At 39.3% G+C, this 17,490-nt stretch overlaps 1 protein-coding gene across 1 annotated transcript in view; it reads left to right on the forward strand.

The window, feature by feature from the left end:
• The window catches only part of nrip2 (nuclear receptor interacting protein 2), a 33,538-nt gene that overhangs the window by 14,485 nt on the left and 1,563 nt on the right, over positions 1–17,490 (forward strand). The window contains exons 2-5 of the mRNA XM_055190478.2: positions 3,265–3,546; positions 13,921–14,003; positions 14,166–14,293; positions 14,823–14,875. Of these exons, the coding sequence (XP_055046453.2) occupies positions 3,265–3,546; positions 13,921–14,003; positions 14,166–14,293; positions 14,823–14,875 (546 nt within the window). The remainder of the gene's footprint in view (positions 1–3,264; positions 3,547–13,920; positions 14,004–14,165; positions 14,294–14,822; positions 14,876–17,490) is intronic.

The raw sequence follows: 17,490 nt of genomic DNA on the forward strand, positions 1-17,490 counted from the left end.
AGGAAACACCTAATAATGTTTTGGTAATAAATTCAAGAATGACAGTGGAAAAATATCAACAGGCTTGAACTGGGCTACAATAGCATCCCCTGAAGCATCTTTATGGCAGAGCATATGTTTTGAGTTATGAATGACCAGCATGCTGGGAACAGATATAATGTGGAGGAAGAAGAGAAGGCTGTTCAAATTTTGGTTTCTTCAACTTCCCCTTTGAGAGTATCTGATAGGTACTTTCAGGTGGTCCTCATAACTGTCAGGGTTCCAGACTAACTTTTTTCACTAGGAGCCCAACTGTAAATTTTAGGGGCGCAACCAGAAAATTTAGGGGCACACACCGTAAATCAACATGCTAACCAAATATTCACATTTCTACAAATTTTCACTGTTATTACTAATAAATTCTTTAATGATAGATGGAGAAAGTACAATGTGCTGTTTCAAATTCAGTGTCACATTACAAAAAAAGTGGTCAAATTTACTGGTCGCACATGTGCGACTGGATGTAAAATTCAGTGGCACACCTCTCAAATTTTGGTGGCAAAATGCCACCATTTGGTGGCAGTCTGGAGCCCTGACTGTAGTAATGAAGTGCCAGATGCAGTTTAAAATTAAATAAAACTGCAGTCTGGTCTTGTCCATGTTTCCATAGAAATGACAGCTGTCAGTGGGGTGGTACCTTTTCAAAAAGTACACCTAAAGTGCACCTAAAGAGTTCATATAAGTACCTCAGAGGTGCATATTGGTACCAAATGTATACATATCTGTATCTAAATGGTAAATATTAGGACCTTTTAAAGGGACACTAGCACTTTTAGCATAGCTTAGCATAATCCATTGAATCTGATTAGACCATTAGCATCACGGTCAAAAAGAGTTTCGAAATTGTCTTGCCTAACACTATTAAACCATCCCACTTTTTCAGAACACAAGGCTCATCATAAGGGATGTTTTTTAAAGGACAAGTTCGGTATTTTACACTTAAAGCCCTGTTTTCAGATTGTTTATGATGAAATAGAACAGTTTTGACTGAAATTTCGACATATGCGGCTGCCCCGAGAATTTTCGGGTGTTTGTGTTTCACCTCCCACCTCTACAATGGGTTTATAGGTGCACTGGAACAATCCTTTCTAAAATGCATTAAACTTTCGTTTACAAAGACGTGAAACTCCCCGAGTGGTCGGGGGTGTTCACTGGTGTGCTCACACAAAGATCGCTGCAAAAGATGCTTTCCAACAGCTGTTTTAGCATTCGTTGTTAACTTGTGGACCTATTTTTCCAAACGCCTCACACCCGTATATTCTTCCGCTGAGAGCTTGAATAACAGACACTCCAGCCCAGGTGGTGGCGCTAATCCACCTTTGCCAATTGCAAGAATAGAAACAAAGTTCCCGGCGCGGAGTAATACCGTACCTCACAGCACATCTAATACAAGTCAATGGAGTCGGCAAAAATACGATAAAACCTGTTGGAATGCGTCTTTTGCAGCGACTTTTGTGTGAGCACACCAGTGAACACCCCTGACCACTCGGTGAGTTTCACTCTTTGTAAACGAAAGTCCAATGCATTCCAGGAAGGATTGTTCCAGTGCACCACTAAACCCATTGTAGAGATGAGAGGTGACACAAGAAACACCCGAAAATTCTCTGGGCAACCGCATATGTCGAAATTTCAGTCAAAACCGTTCTATTTCATCATAAACAATCTGAAAACAGGGCTTTAAGTCTAAAATACCCAACTTGTCCTTTAATGAAGGCTCACTGACAAAACATTGCAATTACACAGAATAAGAGTATTCATTGGTGTATTTTTCTAGGATCTTTTATCCCAAAATTTTACATACCTGACATATGGTTACTGCTACTGATTTACTTCTCCTTTGAGTGTTTTTTGCAGTCTGGAAAAAGACCAAAGCTCCAAATTTTTGTTGAATCTGTTGAGCACAGTCGATCACACAAATACTTTTCCCATTTTAGACGCGCTTTCACGCTATGCTAATTCCGTCGCCATAACCGCAGTCACTTTCGCCGAAGGTGAAGTCACGTGCATACCCTCTATGGGGGGGACTATTTTCGGGTGTTGCGTAATGTCATTGCGCCTCCTGCAGTCATGTTACAGCATAGAAAGTCTTACGCCAGAATGAGAGTATAGTCCTAGCCATATCTGTCTAGAAAATCGCAACTTTAAATTTTCTGTCGGTCTTAGTACACGATGTAACTACAGAAGAGTCTTTAAAATAGGAAAAATATCGAAACTCTTTGGGTTTTTTTTAGCACAATGCTAATGGTCTAATCAGATTCAATGGATTGTGCTAAGCTATGCTAAAAGTGGTAGCGCCAGATCGGAGATCGGCTGAATGGATTCCAAAACGGTAAACATCAAATGTTTAACTCTAGGGAGCTGGAAAATTAGCATATTTTCAAAAAAAAGGGGACTGCCCCAGTGACAAATAGGGATAATTTTTCTAATAGTGTGTATTGCTGTGCAAAAGGACTCAGTGACTGCCTTTCGAATATATCCTGAACAAAACTTGATATCAAGTCTACCATAAACAACACAGTTTTCCTTACAACAGAATAAAAAAAATATTTTACAACATTGTTATGTATGCAATATAAAATAAATTATTTGTCACCGTTACCATGTGTTAACAGCAAAAAAAAAAAAAAAACTGTCACAGCACCTGTGTTCATGTTGCAACACACGTGTTGTTTGTCACTTATTTTAAGATACACCATATTTGATTTGCAGCACTTTGCGTAAAACCCCAACTCCCAAGTGACCCAGTTGGGCCCTTCATGGACTGTCCCAACAACAACAAATAGAGGAAGTGCTTACAACCTGTCTGAAAACAATGATGTATCATAAAGATTTTATCTCACACACGTCACCTTTACAATTCACTTACACAAATAATGCTCAAAGTTAATGATATCTTTAGGGAAGGAACAACACAAGTTCTGCTGGCTTTATGAACTTCATGACCTTCTGTTTACCTCACATGTGTGAACTGTACTGCAATGAAACATAGTGATAGATGTTCCACTGACAAATGTACAAACCAACAACATCATTTCTCACAGAGGCATTATCATGTTAGGCCAAGATGACTGTATTGCATTGTGGGATGAACACATTACACACTTGTGTACTGCAAATGCAGAAAATCTGTGCATGCTGTATAATGCAGAAATACTAATGGTAGTATGCGACTCAAACAGCCATGTTTATGACACTTTCGCTTCCTCTTCCTGTGTGCCCCTACAGCAGCCCCACAGCATCGTGCAGCGGCGCCTCCTGGAGGGCAACATCACACGTATGCGTGTAGAGGCCCGGGACAATGTCCGCTCCCCCCTAGCAGACAGCAAGGAGGGTGCAGAACCAGAGGAAAGAAGTGAGAGTACGGTGGATGACTCCACAGAAGAAAAAGAGTCTCCGGAAGAGAGTGAGAAGAGCCTCAGGTCAGACGATGATGAGGATGATGAAGAAGAGAGGAAGAAGGTGGACGAGACAGCATCCAGCCTATCAGCTCTAGTGGTCCAGTGTAAGGTAATACAACAAACGCACGATACGATCAACAAGTTTAGCCCCTTCCAATCGTTTTCAGCTGTTTGGCCCCTATAATGGGGATGATAACAGCTTGCGGTAATGACAAAACATGGGCTCTGGCTCCCTATGACTCATGGATTTTTTTTCTCGCAGCCAATTGTTCCACTCGGCTGGGTTTAAGTGGTTTTTGGAGAGCAAGAACGTGTCTAAAAAGCCTTAATCTGTGATGCCCCTCTTGCCAAGTTTACAATAGAGTAAACTGGAGGACATGTGACTCAGAATCTCTCTGACCTGTACTTATTTTTTTAATTAAAGGGTACCTATTGCATTGCTAAATACAATGTTATTTTGTGTATTTGGTATAATACAATGTGTTCTCGTGGTTTATGGTCTTCCTCAAATACATTGATTTTGTACAAAGCTCATTGATCTGAAAAACGCTGTGTCCCTGATTGGTCAGCTAATCTGTACGTTGTGATTGGCATGAATACCCCTGACGTCAGCCGGAAATGTCACGCTCCTTACCATGTTTGAAAGATTCGGTCACAATGCAATGCTAACAGGAGTTAACTTACAGGCTGTGAGTCCGAAACATTGGAAATGATAACTCGCGTCATCGTATATCCTTTTGCATATCGTTAACATGTACTAATACACGCTTACACACCAAAGGAAATGTCCGACGACGATAGGTGCTCTTTTAAACAATACACATTAGCTGTGAAAACTGCGAATTCACATTAGAGAAAGGTACAGGGCTCCAACGCCTTTTGATCAATAAATATAAAATATTTTTACAGTCATTTAAAAGACATTTTCAAATTTCAAAATTATAGACCGTTTCAGCAGTAACAACATAAACAAGCGGCTGTCGCGGTCCGCACGTAACTTCCGGTAAACTCCGCTAAGAATAAATAACAACAAAGTACTTTAAACGTAGTTTATTTATATAACAAGCAAAAAAACAACACATAGATTACATAGGAAACCAAAACATTTGTTTTTTTCGACGAGGCATTTGTTCAAAAGATCAGTTTAGCAACTAGTCAGACCATTAAAAAAACAAAACCGGAAGTAAGGTACAGATCCAGACGTGTATCATGCGCGTCCGATGAAACCTTCTATAGAAATCATTTTATAAAGCTTTTGCTCTCTTGCCGATTTAATATTTTGGAACTCAGTCCCAGAAGGACAATTTACATTCAGATATTAACAATCCCAACACTGAAGAAAATTATTCATTGAATTTAGTCAATTTTTTTAAGGTAAGTGGTTTCAATCAATTTTTTTGAGATGCATTTGAACAAAAGTTTTATATTTTATTTTACGTTACTAATCTATTTTGTTTGAATGTGGCTTGAGTTGGTTGATTGCAGACACTTACCTTAACATTTTTTATTGGATTCAATGAATCATTTTTTTCAGTGAATTAAAGCCACACAAATTAGTTTATCACAGTTTATCAGTATTACTTATAACATTTTTAGTCTTGGAAATAACAATTTTAACTCTTATGTGTTTATGGGGATGTTTTTATCCACTAAGGGTTTTTTAAGTCATAATTTGGCCAACACTTTCTCTGTGTTTCAGCAAATGGAATGATTTTTGGAGTCTTATATTTACACATATTTTGAGTAAATGCCTTAAAAAACTGTGGGCAAATTTACTACCCTTTCGTGTTGGGCTGTAAAAAATTATCAGATAAAAATGTTTTTCCTTTTTTTTTTTTGCATAAATCTGTTAATCAACCTCAGTACTGATCAAAACTACCAAATCTTTACAAAAATTCCATGGTTTTAACTCTTTAATTGCCAAGTTCATAAGTGGTGTCACTAGGGGGAAAATACACAAAATTACTGATTTTCAATATAAAAAGTGATTGTGGACTGGATTTTTTAAAACCTTTTTCACAGTCTTGGGATGTCAAAGATTAGTAAAAACATTGTGTTTTATGCATTTTTAGTTTTTGTGTAGCATCATTTTTTTTTCTCCCTCATTTATTGTTAGTGGCTGTTATTGACCCATTGACTTCCATTATAAAGACCTTTTTTGATTGCAGAACCATGACACCAATATATCATGCATTTTTGAATGTTGGTGGTTTTTCCTTTTGCGAGAGGTCAAATTTGTCATTTTTACTGTTGATCATCACCATGTGGCACTATTAACCTGTAGGCCTGTGCAAAACAGAGCTTTATTTCTAGCTTATTGAAAAAAATTCATCCGATACATTTTTACAGTTTAGTGGATGTTTCCATTCACTAACAACACTAAAGGGTAGTAAGTTTGAACAATGCACTGCTTTACAATGTTATACTGTAAAACCAATTGATCGTCACTCTGCAGTGCTTTCTCGCCATCACTTCAGCAAAGTAAAAATAGAGCTTAAATTAAAGCAGATTAAAGCCCAGGGTTGGGTGTGAACCAAGAGCAGCTAATTTTCACAGCCTTTACGTTAACAGACAGTTAATTCGACAGCTTTAAAACAAACAGAATAATCCATTCCACATCCTATCAAACAACGCCATTAAGAGAAAAGCAGTGTTATTGTCCAGCTCAAGAGTAACAGATAATGTACAGACAGTTGTTAATCATCATAAAATGGCTGATCAGTCTGATATCCATTCAATGGAATTTTACATAAGATGCACCAAATGTATACATATCTGAATTGTGCATATTACAGAAATCATCCAACATAATGTAAAGAACATTCTGTGAGGTGCAAACTTACAGGGATGAAAAAGGTGACAAAGACACAAGCTATATATATCCTCTCGTAGCCCCCCCACCAATTTTCAAATGGATCCAAAACAGTGAATTTTGCCGAAAGGGGACAAGCTATGTCATGTAATGAGTAAAATCAAAGTTTGATTCTCATAATAAGATTATGAGACTTTAGCCTGGATTTTACAGACAGATTCATACATATCTAATCTGACCAAATGATCAAGTGCTACGATCGACCAATCAGAATCAGAGAGTTTTGTAATATTGAGATTGAATAACGGTTATAGAAATGAAACTTCTCTTCAGTGGTTAATGTTCATAAACACACAAGCGTGTGAATGAACCGTATGTTCTAGAATGGATACACAATGTTCCTATCATACAGTAGAACAGAAGAATGAAATGAAACTAATCTAATCTAATTAAAGCTTCGGTAATGAAGAACTTGTTAAATGGGACAGTGTTTTCCGTAGCACATCCACCGTACCGGTTCATGCTTCTGGGAAGATTTATTTCACTTTGAGGCAAAGATGTCAAGCATGATTTCGCTCTATTCAGTATAATGAAAAAGTATTTGTCTCAATGTACTGCACATGCACCCGTGTGCGCACATACACAGATTTTTAATAGAGAAAAATAAAGCCGTAAGAGCTCACGAGGGGAATATCTCACTTTCAGTTGTTATTATTGCTTTCACTAGAAATCTGTTTCGTTTCATATTACACATATAAAGGAAAATATTGTCTTCATTTACACAGCCTTATGTCATTCTAAACCGAGTTTAGTTTCTTTCTTCTGTTAATTTTCTTTAAAAAAATCCAGATGATTTACATCTAAAATGTTGATGACTTTGTTCAGTCGAGAAGAAATTGTGTTTTTTGATGGAAACATTTCGGGATTTTTCTCGTTTTGATGGACTTTAATAGAACCCAACACTTAACAGTTTTAATGCAGTTTAAAATTGCCGTTTCAAAAGACTCTAAACGATCCCAAACGAGGCGTAAGGGTCTTAACTAGCGAAACAATTATCATTTTTGGCAGGAGAGGTAGAAAGTATGCACTTTTGGGCCACAACTTCTCGTCTTCCTCCGTGCCTGTGACACGACCCCACGCAATACGTCATCATGTCAAGAGGTCACGGATGAGGTATGTGAAACTCCGCCCCAGTGTTTACAAGTGTGGAGAAAGAGGACCGTTCCGACATTGTTGTATGTCAAATGATACCAATTAATGTCTTTGTGTCAGTTTATTGTTTAAAATGGTCCGCAAATGTGCGTTTCATATATCGTCGCTGTCCGATGAAACTCACGTATGTTCATTTTGCCGATTTTGAGAATTATCGACAGATTGAATGTCCAGGTTCATTTCCATATACAGTATGCGTCACATACCTAAATAGCCAATGAAAACTTGTGAAATCATGTCATCTGATTTTCACGTACCCGTTTGGTGTCAAAGCTGTCAATCACACTGCGTATCTTCCGCCTGTGAAGCATCTCGCCGGTCTCGTAAAGTTTCATCGAACCTCAGCACTGGATATAGCCGAATAAACTTGACAATGACTTTCCTTCGAGGTAAACGTTTCCCCCGGACGCCAGACTAACATCTAGGAGTTACTTAATTACGGTAGGACTGTGCAAACAAAGTATCTGTCTAGCATTGGTGATATTTACGCTGGGGATTTCCCCACCACTTTTTGAAAGCATTTGGTTAAAATGTTCTGAAAAATCAAGCGATGCTTAAGACTGGTTTTGTGGTCCAGGGTCACATATGTTGCGTTGTATGCTTATGGTGTGTTTTCTTGTACATGTGTAATGAAATTCATTGTAATCATTTATTAAACGCGCTGCTGTTTTCTACGGTATGGTGCTTTGGCATTGTTCAGTTGAGCTGGTGTTGCAGGGACTGTTACATGTGTGATGTGTGCATTCGACATTGTTGAGGGTTTATAAATTTATGCTGAGTATTTTCTTGTTGTTGACTGGCCTACGCTATGCCCATTTTTGATGCGCGTTATTCAATATTTTTCCCGTCCTGCAGTAATGTTTTTATAAGATCTTTTGTCCCCACCACTTTTCAACACAAACTGACGCCCCTGTTGTGTAGCATTACCATGTCAGTGTATTGATTCATTGTCCCTTAATGGTTTGCAAGAGACATTTAATACACTTATAATTAATATTAAATAAAGTAAGCGTATTTAACTAAGACGTAGGCTATTTAATAAACTAAGCGTATTCATCTGTCAATACGAAACGCGACTTTGGCCATTCTAATTAATGATTGGAAGAACGCGTATCGATCAAAGTTACTGTAAAATATCCACGCATGTCCATTTAAACTCAATTTTGGTCAAATGTGGATTATATCATTACACTGGCAAGAATATGGTTACATGTAAATATGCCGTACCAAGTATGACAACGCTACATTCAACTGCTTTTGATATACGGTGTTTTTTCACTTTCTGAAAAGTTACCGTTTTGGACATACGTGAGTTTCATCAGGCAGCGACGATATGTAACACGTGACCTTTCCACGACATTACGCAATTGCGTGAGGTCGCGCTGGCTCGTCACACAGCCGGAGAAGGAGGAGAAGTTGTGGTTTGGGGGTGCATGTTTTTTGTTTTTCTTGCCGAAAATGACGATCGTTTCGCTAGATAAGACCCTTGTGCCTTATTTGGGATCGTTTGGGGTCCTTTGAAACTGCAATTTTAAACTGCATTAAAACTGTTAAGTGTTGGGTCCATTAAAGTCCATTAAAATGAAAAAAAAATCCTGGAATGTTTTCCTCAAAAAACATGTTTTCTTCTTGACTGAACAAAGAAAGAAATCAACATTTTGGATGACATGGTGGTGAGTAAATTGTCTGGATTTTTTTTAAAGAAAATTGATTAATCCTTTAAACACAAAAGAAGATATTTTGACGGCACCCATTGACTTCCATAGTATTTGTTTTTCCTACTATGAAGGTCAATGGGCGTTGTCAATATACAGTTATTTATCAAGATGTCTTCTTGTTTCATTCATAACTCATACAAGTTTAAAACAACATAAGGGTGAGTAAATGACAGAATTAACATTTCTGGGTAAACTATCCCCCTAACTACAGGTTACACAGCAGTGCTGACACATAATCAGAAAATCACAGTTTGTCCCCTTTTGGTCTGTTGCACATGTTGCATTTCCCCTGTGAACAGTGTTTCAAGTGTTTCATTTGAGCGCCTCGAACTGCATTCAATTTGGGCTGTTTTTGACACAGCATTTTTTATTTTTGAAGAAACAGTTGTCGAAAAGAAAGATTTCACGTCTCAGAATAGTAAACAACACAACAAAGACCTGCCATGTCTATGCATGTGTGGATGGAACAATGCGTTAGAGGGGCTTAACAGCCCCCTCTGTGCAAGCGATGACATGCTGACGCCCTGAAAGGAGAGATGTTGCGTCCCACCCTTCATGTGGTAGGAAAGTTGTGGGGGTGACGGCTCGCACCTTGAGTGACAGGAAATTCGAAGAGGTTGCAACAAGCCTCTCATCTCCTTTGAATGTGGAACGGTGCTGCTGACGCAGTCTGGATTGCTTGATCATTAACTGTACAGTTAGCACAGAGCAGACCTACAAACTGACAACCCTTTCGCTGTGCGTAGGTGGAACCATATTGTGTTTAAGTCCTCTTGCTGGGACACCATATGCCACAGACAGGTTTCAAATCCCTTAAAATATCTCTGCTGTTGCTTTTTTTCATTCATTACTGTTGTTTGATACAGCTATTACTATTATTACTTGAAAAATTAAAAATGTCAATATGAACAAAACCCTTAATTATTACAATTAAATTTCAGCGCATAACTTCAGCGGTTGAATTAGTTGTCTTACAAACATGAACTTCACACCAAACCATGCAGCTTGTTGGGAAAAGATTATTACTTATCTAAAGTATAGAACTTTATATAGGTTCAGTCTTATATAAAGACATTTTGAACTTGAGCCAGTGATTAAGCATGTGGAACCCCCAGAACTCTATCAACCACCCAGCAATACCATAGTAACCAACGAAAACTCCCTAGCAATCACCTAACAATGCACTAGAAAACCACCTAAAACACCATAGTAATTACATAGCAATGCCCTAGTAGCCATCCAAAATGCCCTAGCAGACACCTAGCAATGCCCAAGTAGGCATCAAAAACACTCTAGCAAACCACTCAGCAAATCATGGTAACCATACAAAACACCCAACCACACAGCAATTCCCTAGTAGCCATCCAAAATACCATAGCAACCACCCAGCAATTCCATAGTAACCATCCAAAACACCCTTGCAACACCCAGAAATGCCATAATAACATCCTAAAACTCCCTAGCAACTGCATAGCAATGCCCTAGTAAACACCCAAAAATACCCTAGCAACTACCCAGCAATGCCCTAGTAACCACCCAAAACACCCCTAGACTATCAACCACCTAGCAATGCCCTAGTAGTCATCCAAAATACTCTAACAACCACCAAGCAATGCCCTAGTAACCATGCAAAACATCATAGCAACCACCCAGCAATGCACTAGTAGCCATCTAAAACACCATAGCAACCACCCAGCAATGCCCTTGTAGTCAACAAAAACTGCCTAGCAACCACCCAGCAATGCCCTAGTAGTCAACCAAAACTCCCTAGCAACAACCAAGCAATTCCCTAGTTATCACACAAACTATCCTAGCAACAACCTAGCATAGCCCTTGTAGTCATCCAAAACACCGTAACAACCACCAAACAATGCCCTAGTAACCATCCAAAATACCCTAGCAACGCCCTAGTAGTCATTCAAAATACCCTGACAACCACCCAGCAATGTTTTACTAACCAGTCAAAACATCCTAGCAACAACCTATCAATGCCCCAGTAGTCATCCAAAACACCATAACCACCCAGCAATGCCATAGCAACCACCCAGCAATGCCTTAGTAACCACTCAAAAACACAATAGCAACCACCTTGTAATACCCTAATAGCTATCCAAAATACCCTAGCAACCACCTAGCAATCCCCTTGTATTCATCCAAAACACCATAACCACCCAGCAATGCCATAGCAACCACCCAGCAATGCCTTAGTAACCACTCAAAAACACAATAGCAACCACCTTGTAATACCCTAATAGCTATCCAAAATCCCCTAGCAACCACCTAGCAATCCCCTTGTATTCATCCAAAACACCTTAACAACCACCCAGCAATACCCTAGCAACCACAAAAAAAGCATAGCAACAACCTAGCATACATCTAGTAGTCATCCAAAACACCCTAACAACCACCCAGCAAAGCCTTAGTAACCACTCAAAATACAATAGCAACCACCTTGTAATACCCTAATAGCTATCCAAAATACCCTAGCAACCACCTAGCAATCCCCTTGTATTAATCCAAAACACCTTAACAACCCCCCAACAATGCCCTAGTAACTACCCAAAATATCCTAGCAACAACCTAGCATACCCCTAGTAGTCATCCAAAACACCCTAACAACCACCCAGCAATGCCCTAGTAACCACGCAAAATATCCTAGCAGCAACCTAGCAATGCCCTAGTAGTCATCCAATATACCCTAACAACCACCAAGCAATGCCCTAGTAACTGTGCAAAACATCCTAGCAACCACCCAGCAATGCAATAGTAGCCATCTAAAACACCATAGCAACCACCCAGCAATGCGCTAGTAGTCAACCAAAACTCCCTAGCAACCACCCAGGAATGCCCTTGTAGTCAACCAAAACTGCCTAGCAACCACCCAGCAATGCCCTAGTAGTCAACCAAAACTCCCTAGCAACCACCAAGCAATGCCCTAGTTATCACACAAAATATCCTAGCAACAACCTGTTAGTCATCCAAAACACCGTAACAACCACCAAACAATGCCCTAGTAGTCATCCAAAATACCCTGACAACCACCCAGAAATGTTTTACTAACCAGTCAAAACATCCTAGCAACTACCTATCAATGCCTTAGTAGTCATCCAAAACACCATAACCACCCAGCAATGCCATAGCAACCACCCAGCAATGCCTTAGTAACCACTCAAAACACAATAGCAACCACCTTGTAATACCCTAATAGCTATCCAAAATACCCTAGCAACCACCTAGCAATCCCCTTGTATTCATCCAAAACACCTTAACAACCACCCAGCAATACATTAGTAACCACAAAAAAATCATAACAAAAACCTAGCAAACGTCTAGTAGTCATCCAAAACACCCTAACAACCACCCAGCAATGCCTTAGTAACCACTCAAAACACCATAGCAACCACCTTGTAATACCCTAGTAGTTATCCAAAATACCCTAGCCTAGCAACCACCTAGCAATCCCCTTGTAGTCATCCAAAACACCTTAACAACCCCCCAGCAATGCCCTAGTAACCACACAAAATATCCTAGCAACAACCTAGCATACCCCTAGTATTCATCCAAAACACCTTAACAACCCCCCATCAATGCCCTAGTAACCACACAAAATATCTTAGCAGCAACCTAGCATAGCTCTAGTAGTCATCAAAAACACCCTAACAACCACCCAACAATGCCCTAGGACCACCCAAAACTCCCTAGCAACCACCCAGCAATGTTCTACTAACCACACAAAATATCCTAGCAACAACCTAGCATACCCCTAGTAGTCATCCAAAACACCCTAACAACCACCCAGCAATGCCCTAGTAACCACGCAAAATATCCTAGCAGCAACCTAGCATAGCTCTAGTAGTCATCAAAAACACCCTAACAACCACCCAACAATGCCCTAGGACCACCCAAAACTCCCTAGCAACCACCCAGCAATGTTCTACTAACCAGTCAAAACATCCTAGCAACAACCTATCAATGCCTTATCCAAAACAACCACCCAGCAATGCCTTAGTAACCACTCAAAACTCCCTAGCAACCACCTAGCATAGCTCTAGTAGTCATCAAAAACACCCTAACAATCACACAACAATGCCCTAGGACCACCCAAAACTCCCTAGCAACCACCCAGCAATGTTCTACTAACCAGTCAAAACATCCTAGCAACAACCTATCAATGCCCTATCCAAAACACCCTAACAATCACACAACAATGCCCTAGGACCACCCAAAACTCCCTAGCAACCACCCAGCAATGCCGTAGTAGCAATCCAAAACACCCTAGCAAAAAACCCTGAGTTGTTTTAAACAGAATGCTTCTTTTCACCATGGAGAACCCTTTTGGCTTTGACAGCAAAGGAAACATCAGAAAAAGGATGGCCAACTAGTTAAAAACAATCTACTGATCCGGCTAATAATGAACAAATCATTTACACATAAATGTCAAGCAAACAGAACTAACAACTGATCCGACCTGCTAAAGAGCAAACGTTGCAGAAACGCAGGGTCATTATTTATCAGACGAGCTCTGAATCCTGCAAGCGCTGATGGAATATCAGGTTAAAGGACACTAATGAACATAAACCGGCTTACTGAAGCGAAACTTTCAGAACATTATTAACCAGACCCATTATCCATATTTAGGTCATCCATTGTGGAAAAAAATCGATGTAATGTAATGAATAACTTAAACATTTTTAAAAAATCCAAGAAACAATCATCTTAACAACAACGTTTTGCTTTGCAGTGTGGAGAAGCAGAGGTGAAGCTCACCATAAACACAGGGTGCCAACACAACCACATCTCCAAGACATGCTGCAGAAGACTTGGGTAAGTTAAACGCAGTTCTTTAAACCGGTTAGATCGAACCTTATCTACAAACTAAGGGCTTATGTCATTTATTGGATTGGGTATGTACACTATATTTAGGTAACACTACTGGTTCCATAATACATTTGGTTAACTTCTACATTATATGCATGTTTATTGCAGACTGAAAACCAGCCATGAAGAAAGGTCCCATGACAAGCTGGCATTCAGTGACTCAACGGTGGAGACTGTGAAGTCGCTGCACTTGCAGTTGGGCAGGGAAAAAGTGCAATGCACCGCTCAAGTCATAGGTCAGACATCAAAGTCTTATGTTTTCTCCACCAAATGCATTGCCTATGCCAAAAAGTAACTAGGAACACCATACCAACCTGAATGCATGATTAGTCAAGTGAAAATTGAGTAAGAGTTGAACTATGCTGAACCTGTCAAGATAAATCTAAAGAAAACATATGGGAAAGATAAATGTGCACACATCATTTGATGAAACTTCGAAAGCATTTATGTTAGATAATGCAATAATTTTCCATTTCATACTCTTCTTGTTTGAGCTTTTAAAGTGATTCAGACAGCACTTATGAAATGCTTAGAGAGGAAGAGCTGTGGGCAGCGGCATAACCGAGGAATACATGACCTGGTTACAGTGTCGGTTGTTTTAAGCACGCTTTGTATACAAATGCACTAGGAAGCCACACATTAAGCCAGTTAATCTCGATATCTTGCTTTCCTAATTAGCCTAAGAATAAAATCCCACCTTTAGGGGATAGGTCTCTTTTTCTCACATGCCCTATATTATAAACCTTCTTCGTTCTCCGTTTACAGAGGAATCAGCGTTTGATGTGTGCTTGGGTCTACAGACTCTGCTGGAACTCAAAGTAAGACCACCATCACTGTTCTGCATTAAAAATTGATTAATAATTGGTTAAAGCCACTTTATTTTTTTCAGTTTTTTTACAAGCAAAAAAACCTGAGGGAAAATAATCTCTATCGTGTATTAGCATATATCTAAATACTGAATGATCAGTGGAGCTAAATATGGTTTGAGATTACTTTACATGCCACAGGGAAATATCCCCTTTGAGGTTCACTGATTGCATGCAGTTATGAGGAGCAGGCTGAATGCTATTAAAATCTTGACAGAGAAAATGGGGAGCGAGAACGCTACAGAGGACGAAACTGCGGAGGACAGTGTTCGTATGCAAATTATCATCCTTACCAGGAGGAGAAAGTATAATGCATGCAAGAAAAGAGATTGTTGAAGCGATGTAGCCGTCTGAACAAACAATAAACTACAAACAACTGGAATCTTTTAGCAGACACTTGCAAGACATGCATTACATCAAAAAATGCATGTGCACCCACAATTTGGACAAAGCTTTTCTCTGAATGTTTACAATATTTTACAAGACAAAGATAGACAGAAAGATAGTCAGACTGACAGACAAACAAACAAACCGGAGGACAGACCAACTGTCTAAAATAAATAGGCAGACAGATCGAAGAACTAAAGGACAGACAGAACAGACAGCAACAAAGACAGACACATACTTAGCTAGATTGACAGACAGATAAATATAAAGACAGACAGAAAGCCAGACAGATATATAGGTAACCAGATGTATAAACAGACAGACAGATATACAGACAGACAGACATACGAATGGAAAAAACAGACAGACAAAACCAAAAGACAGACAGATAAACTGACAAGAGACAGATAGACAGAGATGGACACAGTTATCTAGATGGACAGACAGGAAAATAGATAGGCAGACAGAAAGACGAACTGAAGGACAGACAGATAGCAACAGAAACAGACACATACTTAGCCAGATAGACAGACAGATAAATATAAAGACAGACAGAAAGTCAAACAGATATATAGGTAACCAGATGGATAAACAGACAGACAGATATAAAGACAGACAGACATACGAGCGGAAAAAAACAGACAGACAAAACCAAAAGACAGATGAACTGACAAGAGACAGTTAGCTAGATGGACATACAGATAGCAACACAGACAGACACATACAGACAGATAAATATAAAGACAGACAGAAAGTCAGACAGACAGACAGGTAAACAGATAGACAGACAGACAGACATCCAGACAAATACATAGTTAGCCAGACACACCAGTAGCGCCTCACTGCAGAACGTGACATCCAGGGGGCGGGGTTGGATTTAGATCCAGGGGCGGAGCTGGATCCCGATCCAGAGATCCCATTGGTCGGCAGTTTTACCACAAGACACGTCATAGACGTGTTGCTGCGTTACCATTTCCGCATTAAGTCGTAACTAAATTAAGTTATTATTTTGACATAAAAACTAACTTTACTTATGACTACAATAAAAGTAGTGCCTTTAGGGTGAAATGTAAGTTTTTTGCTATAATGTTTTGGAGTAAAACATTTCGGGTAAGCCTACTATGAGTAATCTTACCACATGCAGTTTAAGACCTATTAATGGATACAGTATAAATATGTATAATTATTAAAATATATAGGCTATGGCATGTTATTTAGAAATTAATAAATTGAATGTTTATCTTGTATGGACTTTGAACTTGTTTTAACACGTCTTTGCTTACAGCCATTAGGAAACAGGTTTCCCTCGTAGATGGTTTACTTTTTTTATTTGCTAATAAAAGATATCAAATAAATTTGTTTTTATATTTACTCGTATAGGAATAGCTGTGTTATAAGTGGGATAATGTACAAATAAATCTCTTCAGTGATATCAAACTGATATCAAACTCCTTACACCTAACTGTGATTTCTAAATTATGAATCTTTCTCAACTATATTATTAATCAAACATACACTTAAATTGATAAGAGCAAACGTTGGCGACCACAGGTTGCAACTAAGTGCGGGCTGCAACAACGCAAATATGCTGGTTCATTTGGCGGAACAAAGTATATAAAGTGGGAGGAGTTGGATTTAGATCCAACCCCGCCCCCTGGATGTTGTGTTCCGCAGTGAGGACCATCTCAGACACACAGTAAGATAAGCAGACAGACAGACAGACAGACAGACAGACAAACAAACAAACAAACACATAGTGTACACATATACACATAGTCAGCTGGATAGACAGACAGGCAAATAGATAGGCAGACATATTGAAGAACTAAAGGACAGACAGACAAGCAGCACAGACGAACACATACTTAGCTAGATAGACAGACAGACAGACAGACAGACAGATAAATATAAAGACAGACAGACAGCAACACAGACGGACACATACTTGGCTACATAGACAGACAGACAGACAGACAGACAGACAGACAGACAGGCAGACAGACAGACAGATAAATATAAAGACAGACAGACAGCAACACAAACAGACACATACTTAGCTAGATAGACAGTCAGACAGACAGATAGACAGACAGACAGACAGACAGACAGACAGACAGACAGCAACACAAACGGCACACACTTAGCTAGATAGACAGACAGACAGACAGACAGACAGACAG

The sequence above is a fragment of the Misgurnus anguillicaudatus genome, chromosome 1 (assembly GCF_027580225.2).
Source record: "Misgurnus anguillicaudatus chromosome 1, ASM2758022v2, whole genome shotgun sequence".
In the NCBI taxonomy this organism is placed as follows: domain Eukaryota; kingdom Metazoa; phylum Chordata; class Actinopteri; order Cypriniformes; family Cobitidae; genus Misgurnus; species Misgurnus anguillicaudatus.